The 18,829-nt window shown below is 34.4% G+C and overlaps 2 protein-coding genes across 2 annotated transcripts; one reads left to right on the top strand and one right to left on the bottom strand.

Annotated features, from left to right (window-relative positions):
- Positions 1 to 4,055: 4,055 nt before the first annotated feature.
- On the bottom strand, positions 4,056 to 6,881 carry LOC130495810 (uncharacterized). The gene is made up of 2 exons (XM_056987332.1): positions 4,741 to 6,881; positions 4,056 to 4,668 (listed from the first exon to the last, which is right to left on the bottom strand). The coding sequence occupies exons 1-2, from the start codon at positions 6,879 to 6,881 to the stop codon at positions 4,056 to 4,058; spliced, it is 2,754 nt and encodes a 917-aa protein (XP_056843312.1).
- Positions 6,882 to 15,204: 8,323 nt separating this feature from the next.
- LOC108811448 (uncharacterized) lies at positions 15,205 to 16,621 on the top strand. Its single transcript, XM_018583494.2, has 2 exons — positions 15,205 to 15,561; positions 15,701 to 16,621. Exons 1-2 carry the CDS (start codon positions 15,239 to 15,241, stop codon positions 16,530 to 16,532), a joined length of 1,155 nt encoding a protein of 384 aa, XP_018438996.1. The 5' UTR covers positions 15,205 to 15,238; the 3' UTR covers positions 16,533 to 16,621.
- Positions 16,622 to 18,829: the final 2,208 nt, after the last annotated feature.

Genomic DNA, 18,829 nt, shown 5'->3' with positions numbered 1-18,829 from the left:
TGATCTTTCTAGCTTTTAACAGATCGGGATCAACCTCAGGCAGGAATCGCTGAATTAACACGGTTCTAGAAGTCAGATGCTCATACCTAGCATTTGCAGCTACCGTATAGAAGGTTGCACTGAACGGTCGACGCTTCATGGTTCGAACCCCAGAAGATGCTGCAAGCTTAGCCTGGTGTTGAGTTCTGATGTTCTCAATCCGCAGCTCCAAATTCTCATACACAAACTCCTCTTCTCCGACAGTCTCCACCAATTCAGGTTCCACATCTTCACTTTCAGCCGCAGTCTCTTCATCTCCACCATCCTCGCCTAGGAGATCTTGCTGCATGTTGGTCTCTTGACCCGAATTCTCTTGTTGCATGATGTCATCTTGGTCGGACCCTTCTCGAATGGCCTCATCTTCGCTGTCTGCGACTTCATCATGTTGAAATTCAGCCATTGAATGAGCGACAACCTCATCGATTGCTACCGGATTTGATCTCTGACCGGCTCGTGCTCGTCTTGGCTTGCGTGCGGATGATTCAGCCAAATCCACCACAATTGAGGACCCGATCTTCTCAGGAGATACAGTTGTCGGGTTTCTTGCAATTTTTCGAATCATGGCTGCCATGGTTTGCCTTCGAGTTCTAGCCCTCGGTTCGTCACTCATTTTTTTTTCTTTGGAGATATCGCCAAGAGATGTGGGTTTTGATTTTCCCTTGAGCTCAACCTATAAAGAAACACTTAACCACATCTTGGGCTTGCCACAATTGGGCCGCACATAGTTAGAATAACACAGCAATCACAATATTATCAAAAAGCCCAATCTTAGTGACTAAAATCAACTTTTGACAATTTCTTTAGATATCAAGACACTCGTGGATTTATACAAGAGTAAGTTTACCAGCAGAATTAAGCAGAGCAATGAGAACAACCTTTATGTACAATCAACTTTCTGACCAGAGGAGGGTTTAGCAAGTACTCAGAGTTTCGACAGGAACACACAACCAAGAGGTTTTTATTTTTGAACTGTAAGACATGAGGAATCAACCCATTGGCTCGCCGCAACGGCTGTAACAACAGCTTTCATCACTTTGATCATAGTGCACTAGTCTTCACATCATCATACACACGAAACTTATCACTTCTGACCGAGATAATCCAGAAACAGCTTACCCTGTAGAGTTCAATCCAGACAGTGATCTACTCAAGTTGAAGTATTGTGATACCCAAACCCAAGAAGAGTGTCTTTCTCGCTGAAACAAACTTCTCAAAGCTGAATTACTTTAAAATTTGATTCATTTTTTCCAGACTTTGCAGTGGTCTCCTCCTCTTTTTTTTTTTTTTTTAAACTGATAAAACATAGATACTCTTCACTTTCTTCCACTTCATTTTTCATTTTGTGTAGCTCGAAGTAATCTACCGTCAGCTGTTTTCTTGGAACACAAGTCTGGACAGAGATCAGGATCAAACAAAAACGTTGTATCGTCCATGTCCAACCTGGTTGACCTTCATTCTTGAACACATCAGACGCTTATGAAACTCAACTATAAATGTGATAGCATCCATATTCAAGCTAAGCATCTGATGGTCTCTCAGCCTAAACTCCCAAAGTGATCTGAGTTTACTAATGCATGATGAGTAGCCCTCTTTACACATGACTTGCCAACAGGAGGTTTTAGGATTTTAGCAAACTCAAGAGCCTCTCGGTTATTTGTTCCTGTCTATCCCTTTACACCTGTTCAACCCTCATGGTCACAGCTGCTCATACTTCACATACACCAATTGCTTTACGCAAATTCACAAACGTGTTTAGATCGAGTGCTTTAGTGAAGATGTCTGCCAATTGTCTTGCTGATGAAACATACTCTATTACCACAATTTTAGCCTCAACCAAATCTCTAACAAAATGATATCTAATAGCAATGTGCTTTGTCTTTGAGTGCATCACTGGGTTTTTTGAAATATTTATTGCACTTTGATTGTCACAATGAACCAAAAGAGGGTTAGAATTCATACCATAGTCTGCTAGCATATGTTTCATCCACAGCAACTGAGTGCAGCAGCTACCAAGTGCAATGTACTCAGCTTCAGCTGTGGAGAGTGATACGCAATTCTGCTTTTTGCTATGCCAAGACACCATGTTGTTTCCTAAGAAGAAACATCCACCCGAGGTACTTCTCCTATCATCCAAGCTTCCAGCCCAATCTGCATCACAAAAACCAGCCAAACTTGTGTTAGTATCTTTTGTGTAGAACATGCCCAGATTCACTGTACCCTTCACATATTTGATGATTCGTTTGAGTGCATTCATATGTGACTCGCGAGGATTGGCTTGGTAGCGTGCACACACTCCAACACTGTAGCTGAGATCAGGTCGACTTGCAGTCAAATACAGCAGACTTCCTATCATTGCTCTATATAACTTCTCATCCACTTTCACACCATTCTCGTCCTTGCACATCTTACACGTTGTGCTCATAGGTGTTCTAGCTTCCTTGGACAAATGTAATCCAAATCTAGACACCAAATTCTTTGCATACGTACTCTGAGACACAAAGATTCCATCTTCCAATTGTTTAATCTGTAATCCCAAGAAGTAGTTGAGTTCACCCACCATACTCATTTCGAATTCACTTGTCATGGTTTGAACGAACTCTTTCACAAGACTCTCAGTTGTTCCTCCAAAGAGTATGTCGTCGACATAGATTTGCATTACAAGCATCTCCTGGTCTTTCTCCAAGATAAATAGAGTCCGATCTACATTTCCTCGCTTGAACCCAGCTTTCAGTAGAAACTGAGTGAGTCGTTCATACCATGCCCTAGGGGCTTGTTTCAAACCATATAGTGCTCTTTTCAGCTTGTAAACATGATCTGGAAACTTTGGGTCTTCAAAGCCTTTGGGTTGAGCCACATATACTTCCTCTTGTAGAAGTCCATTCAGGAAGGCACTTTTAACATCCATTTGATACAATCTGATGTTCAGTTTGCAAGCAATACCCAGGAGCAATCGGATGGATTCAAGTCTTGCCACTGGTGCGAAGGTCTCATCGAAATCCACTCCTTCTATTTGACAGTATCCTTGAGCCACCAGTCTAGACTTGTTTCTTACCACGTTTCCATCTTCATCTATTTTGTTTTTGAAAATCCACTTTGTACCAATCACATTTACTCCTTTTGGTCTAGGCACAAGCTCCCATACTTCGTGTCTGACAAACTGTTCAAGCTCTTCGTGACATGCTTCAGTCCAGAACTCGTCCTCCAATGCTTCATAGACATCCTTTGGTTCAATCATCGAGATGAAACACGCCAATTTGACCATCTCTTTGAAATTGATTTGTAGTTTCCTCGTCACTCTTTCAGCATCAATTTCTCCAATCACATCGTCAGCTGAGTGATTCTTAGGAACTTGCTGTTTATTGTGTTGCGGTCTACTTGTTGATGCTACATCATCGCTGTTGGACAGTTTTCCATTCGGATTGATTGTCACACTTTCATCTTGTCTCACTTCTTCTACAGTACGTCCACCTCTGTCATCAAACACAACATTCACTGCATCTGTCACCATTTTGGTAGTTTTGTTGTAGACTCTGAAGGCCATACTGTGAGTAGAGTAGCCTAAGAAAATTCCTTCATCACTTCTGGAATCGAACTTCCCCAAGTTCTCTCTGTCGTTGAGTATGTAGCAAATACACCCAAATATGTGAAGATGACTCAAATTTGGCGTTTTTCCTCTCCATATTTCATAAGGTGTAGTCTTCGTACCAGGCTTGACATAGACTCTGTTGATGATATAACATGTTGTACTGATTGCCTCTGCCCAGAATCTGGTTTCAACTTGATTGTAAAGCATCATTGCTCTAGCCATCTCTTGTAGAGTGCGGTTTTTTCTTTCAACAATTCCATTTTGCTGAGGAGTTCTGGGGGCTGAAAACTGACGTCTAATGCCTTGTTCCAAACAGAACTTTTCAAACGCACGATTTTCAAATTCTCCTCCATGATCGCTTCTGACTTGAGCAATGTTGCCTTTCTCGTTGGACAGTTGTAGAGCCAGCATCTTGAAGCTTTGTAATGTCTCAGATTTTTTCTCTCAAAAATCTCACCCAAGTAAATCGAGAGAAATCATCTACCAATACAAATATGTATCTGCGTCCACCAATGCTTTCTGTTTGTATGGGTCCCATCAAGTCCAAGTGAACCAATTCCAAGACTCGTTTGGAGGTGATCTCTTTCACTTGCTTATGTTGTACCTTTATCTGTTTTCCCTGACAGCAAGCCTTGCACACTGACCCTGATGCTTCTTCCAGCTTCGGCACTCCTCTTACAACATTAGCTTTGACAATTCTCTGCATTCCGTTAACATTCATATGCCCCATTCGTTTGTGCCATAAGTCAAGTTGAGAGTCTGTAGCTGATAAGCAGGTGTTAGACGGTCTCCACATGTAACAATTATTACCAGACCTGATCCCTTCAAGAGTCACCTTCCCAGTGTCATCTATTGCCTGGCACTCTGTTTTTGAAAACCAGACTTTCAAGCCCTCATCACATAGCTGACTGATGCTTATTAGATTAGCTTTCAGCCCTTCAACATAGAAAACATTCACAAGGTCTGGTTGATCTGGATCTTTGACATCTCCTACTCCACGAACACTTCCTTTAGCACCATCACCAAACGTAACTTTTCCACCACTTATATCAGTGTAAGAGGTAAGGACTTGTCATGTGCCAGTCATGTGTCTTGAACATCCGCTGTCAAAATACCATGGCGTCAAGTCAGACTGTTCAGAAGACATGTAAGCTACCAAGCTTGTTAGATAGTCAACTGTCTCCTCCTTGTGTTCAAATCGCGACATAAAGCACTTGAGATTTGTATCATTCATGATCTCATTACTGACATTAATCTTTGATCCAGCACTTCTGTCATCTTTCACTTGGGTTATATCACAGATGACATCAAACTCATCGTCGAAATCCTCTTCATTTTTTCTAGCATACAGCACCGATTTAGGTACCCAGACACAACCATATCTTCTTGGATCAGGATAGCTCACACCACTCTTCCAAGCTTTCCGTATGTTAAAGTACCGTTCGTAACAGAACTTAGCAATATGGCCTTGTTGCCCACACGAATTGCAACTGCGCTTGAAAATCCTGTTGTTTCCAAGATCTGACCTCTCTGTTCGCTTCTCGATATCAGTGGACTGTTCTTTAGCAGGTATTCTTGCTGTTATTTCTTGAGATCGCACGAAAACAGTAGAATTGGTACTTGTAGTTGCAGGTGACTGGATCTTCCTCATCTCTTTTCCACAATAACCAAGTCCCCAATTGACACTTGGTGACTGTCCTACACCAAGAATCTTATCCAGTTCTTTTGTACCAGTGTTCAGCATCCGAATTCTCTTGTGATTTTCACTGAGATTTGACTCCAGATTCCTATTCTTTTCTTCTTCCAGACTCAACTGTTCTCCCAATCGTGCAACTTTCGACTCAAGCTCTCTAATCTTTATTTCCTCCACAGTTTCAGGAAACGCCAGCCTTTTTTCCTTCAGCAACACAGACTTTGAAGTTTCAGTTGATCTCTCCATCTCTAGTATGTTGACTTGAGCCTCCAGCATGGCTTTATCCTTGAGTAGCTTGAGATTGTCATTACTCATAGAGACCCAGTTGTCATACAGCTTCCGATACTCAACCTTAGGATCGATTTCCTCATCATCCGATTCTGATTCCTCACCAGCTTTGGTGTCACTTTCCTCAGCAATAAATGCCACCAAGTTCATCATCCTGTCATCATCATCATCTCCTTCTGATTCAGTGTCACTGAAACTAAGCATTGATCTTTCACCTTTCTTTGTCATACTTGGACACTCACACCTGACATGGCCGAAACCCTTGCACTCAGAACACTTGAGTTCTTTGCGCTTAGCTAGTGGACATTCTGATCTGATGTGCCCATATCCTTCACACTCATGACATTGAAGTTCTCGTTTCCTTGTGGACTGGTTTCCATCACCTCTTGTGTTTCTAAAACCAGATCTTTCCTTGTCATTTTTCCATTCACCATTCGAGTCTGATGTTCGTTGATATCCTTGGCTCCTACCTTGTCCCCTTTCAATTTTCCTCAGTGCCTTCTTAAAATTTCGTGCTAACAAACCCATGCTATCTTCCAGTTTCTGATTCAAGGTATCATGAAGAACTTTTATCTTGTCCTCCTCTTTTTCAGCAGCAAAGGCAATATCTTTACCTTTCTTAGTTGGCTCTCCGCCTGAATCCATATCCTCTGCTTTAAGTATTCCCACCAGCTGTGAGAATTTCATATCATCAGTGTTCATCCCAACTTTCAGTAGAGGTTTGTAGTTAGCAAATTTTTCTGGCAGACAACGAATCATCTTTTTCACCAGCTTCTTGTCTTTGTATTCCTTACCCAGCACAGTAGCTTCATGGGCAATCGCACTTAGCTTGGCACTGAAAACAGTAATTGATTCATCTTCAGACATTCTCAGATTCTCGAATTGTGCAGCCAAGTGATCCAGTCTAGTTCTCTTGACAGTAGAGGTACCCTCGTAGTAATCAACTAAAGTATCCCATGCATCCTTAGCAGAGACACAACCTTGAACAAGTTTGAATTGTTCTGGATTGATCGCGTTGAAGATCTCAGAGATAGCTTTAGAATTGTGTTTCGATTGCAGCTTGTCCGTGTCAGTCCAAGTCTCTTTAGGTTTTGGAATGAATTCATCACCTTCTGTCTTAACAGTTGGTTCACTCCAGCCTGTCTTAACTGCCGTCCACACATCTTCTTCGATTCCTTTCAACCTCTGTTTCATCCTTACTTTCCAATGACCAAAGTTATTCTCATCAAGCATGAAGGTCCTCTGAACAGCGATAAGCTCTTTTGATGAATCCATGCTCACCTCAGGATCTCTACCTGTTATAGATCTGTGGATCTAAGTAGGTTGCCGCTCTGATACCAAATGAAAAACCAAGAGCACAGATGTATATCGTAAAGCTTCAAATCAAAACCTTTATTAGAAGTTCTTTAAACAAATTACACCTAATCTGTTTAATCAGTTTTACTTGACTTCACAACCTGTGAATCAACACTGAACAACTCCTAAAACACTTGAGAACTAGAACGAGATCAATCTCTCTTCTTCTCAAAAACACACCACCTTTATCTCACTAAAAAACGTGCCTAACCAAGACTCAGACTCGTCTATTATATACCTAGCCGATCTGATCTTGTTACAAGATAACTATCAATCTAACATCTCATTCCCTAGAATCTCTCAACGGGAATATCTCCACTTGACGTTTATCTTGACTTGTGATATTTATCTCCACATAGATTAATCTCCCAGAGCCACGTCATCCTTCAGTTATCAGAGTAAACCCGCCATTCCTTCAAAAACTTGACCAACATTGTTTCGGCTGAACACTTCTGCAGTTTCCAAGTCTCAACACAACAAACAAGAAGAATATAATAACAAGAAAATGATCTTACATCTATGCATCTCTTCAAAGATGAAACGGAAACTTCTTCTTACCAAGTTTAGCGGAGAGAATACAAATGAAGTAAAAACGAAAATATAAACAAAAAATAAATCATCTTTCTGCAACTGATACTGCTGATGATACATTTGGAAGCACTTGTTTGTGGAAAGATATCAAAACTCGTAACAGGAACACTTGTAATAGCCAGAACGCCCCATTGTCTGTGGGCGCTCAAGTCTGTAATATCGAGCCGTCATGTTTTGGAAGATAAAAAGATTTGTTTACTAACCATACAATGTTAACTTAAACTTTTTTCGTATTTGTCCTTATCCACTAAGTCATCATTATTGTAGTATTCCAACTCAAAGATGTTTTAACTTCAAATTCTTTATAGATGTGATTCACATCATGTGAATGAATAGAGCTTCTACTCTCTAGGATGTAGAGTTTAGAGTTTTATGGTTTAGTACCTGGGGTTTAAGATTTAGAATATTATGGTTTATGGTTTAAAATTTTTCTGCCGAAGAATGTTTTTTCATTGGCAATTAATATTATTTTCTTATTATTTTTCACTTTTTCTATAAACAGAATATGACTGCCAATCTTTTATTGATTATCATTTTAGTGGTGAATCTAGTGCTTGGACGAAACGAGGTTGCAAAAGAGACAAAAGGTGTGGACTAAGATGGAAGACCGAGGAGCAAATAGGTCTTGGTTCTGTCGTCTTGGAGCGTATAAGATAGGAAGAGGAGAGGTTTGGGTGGTCGAAGAAAGGCGATCGGATAAGGTCTAAAGTTAAGAGACCATAGATATTCCGAGGCGGTGGAAGAGTCAACTATGTTATGTATTGGTAAAGAGCTTTCAATTGAGGCGAATTGATGGGAGCTTGGTGTTGACATTTGAGTTTAGGCTTGTTGGTAAGATAGAGAGCAAGTGGAACTGAGATTAATTTGTTTTCGTTCATTTTTATCCGGGACAAAGATGAAAATTATTAGCATTATATAAATACTAGTGGTTTGTCCGCGATTCGCGCGGAAATTTAGTTTCAAACAATATTTATATATAATTTAATTTCATGATTTGATTATTGTTTATAAAATATTATTTATTTGATCCTTTTTATATTACTTTTATCATTTTCGGTTGAATTTTTATGATATTCAGTTTTATTTTAGTTGAAGGTAACTAAATTTCATAATTAACAAAGTTTTAGTGAAGATATTTTCATTTAATGGTATATTTTTTATCGGTTTGTTTTAATCTAGACCATAATTGAGATAATTTTATTTATATTTTATTCTTTTGTACTTTTCCGATCATTTATATCGTATCTTGTGTTTGAAATATATATATATATATATATATAATATCCATATTAGTATCTGATTTATGCATGAAGAGTTTTTAGAACTGAAGAAATATGGATTTTTATTTTACAAATTATTTAAATACAATTATTTGAAATTTTTTGTTTATATTGTGTCTTACTTGTCCTTTCTGTGTGCAGTTGGGCTGGAGATAATATCTATATTCAAAGTATTTACCCGAACTGGTCCAAAAAATAGGGTATCCGACCCTTTTGGATCCTGCCTAAATATCTTATATATAATATACATATTAGTATCTGATTTATGCATGCAGAGTTCTCAGAACCGAAGAAATATGAGTTTTTATTTTACAATAATTTAAATACAATTATTTTAAATTTTTTGTTTATATTGTGTCTTACTTGTCCTTTCCGTCTACAGTTGGGCTGGGTATAATATCTATATCCGAAGTATTTATCCGAACTGACCCGAAAATAGGGTATCCGACCCTGTTGGATCCTGCCTAAATATCTGAATGGGGCCATTTAACATAAACCTAAAAACTTTAGGTATTTATAGATAAATATATGCTATGGATAAAAATACTCAAATAACATTATGTATATGGTTACTTTCAGACGAAAATAACCAATTTAAACTATATAAATTGAGTACTTTTAGGGTTTTAAGTTATTTTATATAAATTTCAGTAATTTGGATATAAATACACAATCGAATCGAGTAGTTTAGTTATTTTGGATAATATTCGAACCTATCCGAATTCGAGTCAAGACCGTTTTTGTAATATCCGAATGAGAGCATTTTTAAAATCCAAAAACCTACCCGAAAGAATACCCGAATGCCCATGCCTAGTCTTCAGTGTCATCATTGGTTTGTAAGGTTGGTTAGACAATGGTTGAACCCTTTTGAATGTTACCATCAATAATATAGAAGACCCTGACTATCAACGGGAGATTATATTGTTTAACACAATTGGTTTTGGGACAAATGTTTGTATTAATAAGAAATGGATGAGGTCGTGGGAGTTACCTTCTCGTCAAGGATGAGGTTGGAGCTGTTGCATACAGAGTTTAATCTTTCAGAAATCTGGCCGGTGGAGATGTTCATTGAGTCATTTATAGGTCTAGTTTCAAGCCGGTGTATGTGCGATGATGAAACTGAATAAATGAAACGATAATCTTTCAGAAATCTGGCCGGTGGAGATGTTCATTGAGACATTTATAGGTCGAGTTTCAAGCCGGTGTATGTGCCGATGATGAAACTGAATAAATGAAACGGAGTGGAGAGGAGATGGAGTGTAGCTTAATGATTAGATTAATGGTGGAGTTAAAGAGAAAGGAAAACGTTACAATCTTTTTAATGGAAACTATGAAAATCTGAATGTTTACGGTGCCGAACAGTAGCTTGAGCATGAGATAATCTTAAGAAATTTTGGGCCGAGATTTTTGTATAATTATGGGTCCAAATAGAAAAAAATTCAACAAAGAGAACAAAAATCAACTATATAAAAGAGTGATGGAACAGCGACACGTGGCGAATTTTGGAGCAATGAGTGCTGAGGTGGCGCATTGTGGAGAGTTTCAAGTGAACTTTATTATTATAGAAGATAAACAGGGGGCATAACGAGTTCCAAAAAAAAAAAAAACAGGGGGCATAACTAAGACTTTAAAGACATTACACTGAATTTAAAATTTTCATCCGCTCACTTCATGCGGCGAGGCCACTGGTCATACGTGCAACTGGTTATTTGACACCATGTGAAGAAGTTTTGTGCAAGTTTCTGTGATAATATAAACTTAAGCTATCGTTTCATATAAACTCAATTTTAACTAGGAGTGGTTGACAAAAAAAAACTAGGAGTGTTTGCACTATAATGGACTTACTAGATTTTGATCCGCACGCCTGTGCGAATGTATATTTCAAAACTTTATTGCTATTTATTTTTTATGTCAATATCAAAGTTCGATAAAAAAAATTCAAATCTGAAAAACCGAATCGATCACGATCCGAAAGAGTAATACCAAACCTAAATAAAAATTGATTAAATATTTTCAAGTATTCAAAATTTATGATATTTAAACAACCGAAACCATAACCAATTCGAACCGAAGTATTTTGGATATAAAAATGTATCCGTAAAAGATTTATATACTTATATATATTAATTATTTTTAGTTTTAATGTATATAAAAACATCTAGAATATATATGATACTTTTAAATTGGTTCAAATACTTGAAAATATATAAATAATAATCAAAATATAAATATCTAACATAGTAAAGTACACTCAAAACACCAAAAATATTTAAAATAATTATTGATTTTTGATCCAAAATTTAAACCAAACAAATTTATATGTTAAGTTTAGGTATTCTGATATATGTTATTTAGATTTATATATAATATATTATTTTATTTATAGATTTTAAGAAATTCAAAATATATAATAAATTTTTAAAAATAATTTAAATGGATTATCCGAACCCGAACTGAACCCGCAAAGATCCGAATATAATTCGAACTGAAATTTAGAAATATCTGAATGAGGCTGAAATCTTTGACCCCGGAAACCCAAAACACAAACAGATTCGAAACGAATCTGAATGGATACCTGAACGCCTAGCCTAGTCATAAGTCGAACTGAAAATTTGAAATATAAGAATGAGGCTGAAATCTTTGACTCCGGAAACTCGAAACCCAAACAGATCCAAAACGAACCGAAATGGATACCTGAACGCCGAGCCCTAGTTACTATTATGTATCATATATATGTCATCATATAATTAATTGTATTGGTCCATCATATAAATAATCATATAATTAATAGTATTTTATATATACAATCTTATAAATAATCACGTATATTATATTATTAAAGTTTAATTTGAAATATAAAAACCATAATTTAAGTTGGTATATGAAATTAATCTTTTTGTTGTATTTTTCTTATATATATTGAAAACATTTTTTAATAATGGTTATTAGAAAATATTTTAGTAAAAATAATTTTTGAATATATGCATATTTTAAATAAATTTTTGATATAAATCAACTTTAAATTATTATTTTGATTTGAAATATATATATAAAATTTAAATTTTATTTTATGATTATTTTAGATAAAACAATGTTTTAGGTAATTAGATTAGTCTATTTTATATATTTTAAAACTGATATACTTTTATCCATGTTTCAAAATTTTAATTTTTTGTATTATTTTTTATGAATTATTATTAATTTTATGTTTTTTTTTTTGAAAATTAAACTGTTTAAATTTTTATATTTGACTAATCTATATAAAATAATAATACTGTTTTTAAAAATTGTTTTATATAATATACTATTTATATTCAGTTTGTGTTTTTATTTTCACCATAAAGAATTGTAAATAAAAAGAATTGTAAATATAGTGATAGAATTATAAACAAAAAGAAATGTAGAAAGAAATTTGTTTAATTTATTGTAAAAACAATGGCTAAATGTTTAAATGAAAAGTATTAAATATGTTATTCATGTTTCTAAAAAAATTTCATTTGGTTGCTCAAAAAAACAATTTTTATTTGTTATTAATTTATTGAAAATACAATGATTAAATGTATAAATAAAAAAAACAAATGTCTACTATCTATGTTTCCAAACATATCTCATTTATTCTAATATCTATATTTCCAAACATATTTCATTTATTCAACTATCTTTGTTTCCAAATAATCTAATTGTGTACTTCAACTTTAATAATATAGATTTGCCTACTAGCCATATTTTGAGTGTAAATTAATTAAGTAAATAGCATTAATTTTGACATAATGTATTTTCTAACATTTGTGTTCCAAATTGTCCGATTTTATCCTTGCGGGTATCATGTAAAAAAAGTGAAAGAGAATAACGTGGACAATCTAAGGAGAAGTCATCCACGTCTACATTTGTTGACCACATACATATGCATCCAGTATTCTATTATATACTGCCAAAATAGTATAAAATTATAACTTTACATACATTAATTCCTAAATACAAAAAATTTCAAACCCGATCTATAGATACTAAACTTCATTCTTATCCCACCCAACCCTTATACTAAACCCTAAACCAAAATATAAATCCTAAACCCAAATAGAAATCCTAAACCCAAATAAAATGGAACAAAAATAAATAACATAGTACATCTCCAACTCCTAAGTATATTTAACCCTAAATAACATAATACATTATGTATTATATTATGTAATATTAAACTATACAATATAAATCACAATACGATTTTTATAGATTAAAAACATGTAAAGATAGTTGAATTTTTAAAAGTTACAAATAATGTTTCTAAGCAAAATATAACTCTTTTTACTAACCATCAAATGGAATGGAGTATGATAAAATAGTATAATAACAAAATAGCACTTCTTATTAATTATCAAATGGAATAGAACATATAACATAATTGTTCATCTTCTCCTACATACATCATAAATTTCCTGTAAATTCAGATACATACATATTCTAGTGTCCTCGTTCCTGCCGATTTTAGAATCTGAGAAGCTTCACATTTCCGTCATCGACAAAGCCTCCTAAACTGGTTTCCTCGTACCACAAAACTTTCCGAAAGCATAATTGCAACATCTTCATCGTTTCCATCGCTACGGTCCTAGAAATTAAGGGAATATGGGAAACTGCAGCATACAGTAAGCTTTGGAAATAAGTTGGAGGAGACGGTGTGGATAAAATCATCGCCGGAGACGATTCGAGAAAGCTACGAAAAAAAGAAGATGTGAAATCAAGTAAGCCACAAGTTATTTTTGTTGGGTTAATAATTAATACTTTTTAAATTTTCCTTTTTGCAGGTTGTGCCGGTTAATATCAAGAGGTATTATAACATTTATATGTATATATGACAGTGTGTATGTGTCTGTTAGGAAAAATGACTATTTCGTGTATAATGGATTTTTTCATGCTTATAGGTCCCAACTTTTTTAAAAAATAATAATATTAAATATGTTATTTAAAAGGAATTTAGTTTGTCCATTCAATAAGTTAAACAACAAATTCTTTATATATACAAGTTTTTCAGCATGACATCGATAATTTTATCATGTAAAATCAGTAATAAATTTAATATCAAATTTATATGTAAGAGAAAGCTTTTAGTATGATAAAACTATATTTTATTGCATAAAATAAAATTGAAAACACTCATTTATACATAAATTATATACAAAATATACATGTAAAGATTTAAAATAAAGATTTTATGATGAAAAATACTTTTTGGTAAGAAACAATGTAAACTGTTTTGTTATGATATGAATTGTCAAATCAAAGAAATCCATATTAGTTTATGGTTAGCTATATATTAACAATCTAATGATTCATTACGGTTAATAAAGTCTTCATAGCACGATATAAACTATTTTAGATAATAATAATTATCAAGTTAATGAAATTCTTTTTAATGTATGATTAATTATATATTGACAAATCTAATTATTCATTAAATGTAGTAAAAATTTGAATAACTATTAATGTGAGAGTTTGTAAGTGAAAATCGCTTCGTAAATAATTGTATTGATGATATTTTTTGACAACTCATATGTTAACAAATTTTATATCCCAAAAAACTTTTATATCAATTATTTATTCATTAAATTTCATTTTTTCCATGACGCAGATCTCTAAAGATCTCAGTCAAGCATGTAATCTTCAATGAACAATTATATTATTAATGTCAGTTTATCCAAACAACTAAAATCATGATATTAGTGAGGTAAAACTTTCTTAAAACACACAAAATCCGGACAAAGTGACTAATTTTTTTTAAAAAATTATTATGTTTTTATAAGTAGACTAAAAGTTCTAAAATTGTTAGTCTGTCTTTAAAAATTAAAAATTTACTTTAAATTTTTTTATTGAATCTTTATATTTCAAATTTAATTATAATATTAATATTATAGGCCTAAAAATACTTTGTTGAGAGGTTTTATCAATACAGAGTACATTTTTATCGGGAGATTTCCAAGAGGTTTTTAAATGATTATCTTATAATATTTATAAAAATAAAATAATAATTTCCAAATGATTATCTCATATTTAAGAACAAAAAAATGAAAATATTTGAGATATCCTAAAATTTATAAGATTTTTTTATTATGTTTTTAATTAAAACTTAATTCTTTAAATACATTATTTTAAAATAATAGTATTTTTTTTTATTTTAAATTTTCTCATAGATGAAGATGAGAAAGACTTTCCTTAAATGCCAAGTCAAGAACTTGCTTGGAAAAGTTTATAGACAATGCCGTGTAAAATGTTTTCTAATTAGAATATTTATTTATTATGGTTACAAATTTATTGTTTCTTCTTATCCTGCTCTGTATAAATAGATCCAGTCATGAGTTTTCAAATTACAAAACCATTAAAATTAAATATCTACCAACAGCATAACCAAAAATGTATGTTACAAGGCGTTTGTCGGAATATCAAAATAACAGAGCGGAGTTGCAGCAGCCAGCGTCGGTAGGTCCAAACTCCGGTGTACTTGTAATTCAAGATGAAGAGTCAAGGCCAACGTGTTGCTTTGGGTCTTGCTACGAGTCTCAACTCAAAGGCTTACCGTTTCCACAGAACGCAAAGCTGACTATGAAATACACCATCCAATTTATTAAAGACCTGCCCATGGTTTTCAGCGATCCTGTCGTTTTCATTCCGGTTCTTAACCAGCCGTTGTCTTCTAACCGTTACTACGCCATTAGAAGAAGCGGAAAACACTCAGGGTATGTCTTCTATCGGCTACTACGCCATTAACTATCTCAAGTTTACATAGAACTTAAAAGGATCCATCAAATGTCTTGAACTTGATATCTTACAAATACAATATGAACTTGTACAACTTTCTTGTTGTTGTGTTTGCAGAGAAGCTTCTGCTAATGCGAAAGAGGAAGACAGAGTCCCCTGCTGCTTTTGTTTCACCCGTGTTCCTGAAGCTAAACCACAACAAGCGGATCCTTTTGACATATACCAACATTTCGAGATCCATCAATCAAAATCTTGGGATCGAGGTTACTTTGCAACATCTGTTGCTTCTGGCGGAAAACCACCAAAGTTCCTTAGGAGAAAGGATTGGAGCGTTGAGTACTCGACATCCGAAGACTATGGTCTGAGAGATGATGCAAAAGGGATTCAAGCTCACCTTCGTTCCGAGCTTCCTATTGATCTGAATACAAACGTTTTGGTAGGTAAATGGTATGTACCTTTCATATTCGTGAAGGAAGGAAACGTAAAGGTTCAGCTTAAGAGCTCAACTTATTACAACATGACTCTTTACCAAAAATGGGAGGAGGTTTACTCTTGCCAAAATGCTGACAAAAAAAACCGCGAGGTTGTAGTCAATGTGGAAGTTGAGCCAGAAGTTGTGAAGCTTGGGGGACAAGGTATCGAAAAAGAGACAATAAGGGTCGATGAAAATGGGGTTGTTTGGTTTGGGGTTGCAAACGTGAGTGTTGGTTTGATGTCTGCTGTCACTGAGAGGATGAAATGGGAAGAGGAGAGGTTCGGGTGGAAAAGTGATTCCCAAAGAGCCGTGGTTAAAAGATCAGACAAATTTGATGGAGGCGGTTCAAACTGGAAGAGCTATAAATGTTATGTGTTGGTGGAGAGCTTTGTCTTGAGGAGGATGGATGAAAGTGTGGTCTTGACATTTGAGTTTAAGCATGCTGATAAGTCGAAGAGCAAGTGGGAATTATGAACGTCTTGTATTTAATATATTTTGTGTTGGTATATGCTTTTTATTCAGATTTATATGAATCAAATAATAAACAGATTGTAACAATGTCACCCACAAGAACCCATTAACAAGCTTCAACAAAGAAGGAAAAACAAGAAATGATGTTACATTTTACATCTCTTCAAAGAAAATGAAACTGAAACTTCTCCGATGTGGTAAAAACGAAAATACAAAAATAAATTCTATAAAAATTTGTATTTTCTTAGCCATATGAAAAAGTCTTAAAAATCACTTAAAACAGGTGGAGTAATTGGCATCTTCTACAAATAAATGAGTTGTATGACCCATGGTTTTATTATATGATATGCCTGGTTTTTTCTTATCTACCTTTTTCCTCATTTGATAGCTAGTCTTTTGGTTTTGACAAACAAAAACCTTATAAATTTAAATAAAAGTAAACATAGAACCACTGGTTTTGCCTTTGTTTAAGGGCCAATTTACCGAATATTCATAGCAAGTCCATTAATGAAGAATATAACTATTACACAGTATTGCTTGCTGGACGGAATAATTATGCACCCGTTTTTCCGTTTTGCTCACTGGCCATGCATGACGCGTAAGATAGATACATGCATTTTACGTATCCCATTTTATTTACCTTTTTATATAGTACATTTTAACTGAAAATATTTAAATTTAAAGTTTGATCATCGGACACGTGCACGTTTTTCAGGAAAGAGCTTCAATATTATAGATTCCAATATTATTGACAGGCGAAGGTCACAACAAGGCCTCATGTCATCGTCCAATATAAGTAATGTAGAAAAGAAGCAGGGCAGAAGAAGGATGTGTTTAGGTCATTGTAGGTGATCTATTCTATATACCGTTACATTATAGTTTAGTACACATCATAACTAGTGGTTGCCTCATATATCCTAAACCCAAACTTTAAAACCAAATCTTAAACTTTAAACCCAAATCCATATATTCTAAATCTAAATCCTAAAATTTAAATCCAAATTCTAAAACCTGAACATAAACCCTAAACCCTAAACTAGACCATATACCATAAACCCAAACTCTAAACCCAAAACCTAAACTCTAAACCCATACCATAATTTGTTCTATATTATTTACTAATATCATATAGTATAGGCAAAGACAAACAAACAAACACAAATCCATATACTCTAAACTCAAATCCTAAACCCTAAACTCAAATCCTAAATCCTAAATCCAAACCATATACCCTAAACCAAAACTTTAAACCTAAATCCCTATACCCTAAACCCAAATCCTAAATCATAAACCCAAATTTTAAACCATAAACTCAAACCCTAAACCCTAAACCCAAACGATATACCCTAAACTCAAACTCTAAACCCAAAACCTAAACTCTAAACTCATACAATAATTTGTTATATACTATTTACAAATATCATATAGTATAGGTAAAGACAAACAAACAAACAAACACAAATCCATATACCCTAAACTCAAATCCTAATCCCAAAACCCAAATTATAAACCCTAAACCCAAACCCTAAACCCCAAACCCAAACCATATACCATAAACTCAAACTCTAAACCCAAACCCTATAGCGTAACTCTAAATTCAAACATTACTGAAAATGAAATTGTATGAGACCCATAAGCATTAGTTATCTAAACTGAGATTCCGTCAATATCTCCTGTTGAGAATCTGAAAGTTCTACTTTTACAATTTCAATCCACCGTAAATTGACATAGTTATTTATACTATACTATAGATAGTAAATAAATAGTATAGACTGAAACGACAACTAGTTATAAGGTTGAGAAAGACAGAGAGAGAAAGAGAGAGAGAGAGAGCAACTAGTTCTAAAGTTTGGTTTCATCCGTTAAGTAACTATACTATACAAGATTCCAACATAGTATGGAATACTCGATACAACACATGAACGTGTTATACATAACTAACATATTATACTATACTATATAGATTAAATAAATAGTATAGAGAACTTGATACATAGAAACATCACAATGTTAATCGTTTATAGATTAAGAAAGAGTGACAGTGATGCCTCGCCGCGACAAAAAGAAGGAGGGGAGGGGGAAGAGAGAGGTATGGGAGCCGCGAAGGAGAGGAGGGGGAGGGGGAGGGGGAAAGAGGAGAAAACATTAAGAAAATGTTTCTATTCTATGTTTATAAAATAGAATAGTAGAACGCAACATGTATTGTTTATCTTCTCCGATGGTTCTGTGTATTTTCTGTTTCGTAATCAACATGTATTGAAAAGTAAGAAAAGTGTAAAGTCAACCAAATATATGAAGAA

This window comes from Raphanus sativus, chromosome 6 (genome assembly GCF_000801105.2).
Source record: "Raphanus sativus cultivar WK10039 chromosome 6, ASM80110v3, whole genome shotgun sequence".
In the NCBI taxonomy this organism is placed as follows: domain Eukaryota; kingdom Viridiplantae; phylum Streptophyta; class Magnoliopsida; order Brassicales; family Brassicaceae; genus Raphanus; species Raphanus sativus.
This window is presented reverse-complemented; position numbering and strand designations above follow the sequence as displayed.

Coding starts and splice junctions, on each gene's coding strand:
- LOC130495810 (XM_056987332.1), bottom strand. CDS start 6,881: ATGGATTCATCAAAAGAGCTTATCGCTGTTCAGAGGACCTTCATGCTT. Junction 4,669..4,740: donor CAGTCTGACTTGACGCCATG/GTATTTTGACAG, acceptor CACTGATATAAG/TGGTGGAAAAGTTACGTTTG.
- LOC108811448 (XM_018583494.2), top strand. CDS start 15,239: ATGTATGTTACAAGGCGTTTGTCGGAATATCAAAATAACAGAGCGGAG. Junction 15,562..15,700: donor AGAAGCGGAAAACACTCAGG/GTATGTCTTCTA, acceptor TTGTGTTTGCAG/AGAAGCTTCTGCTAATGCGA.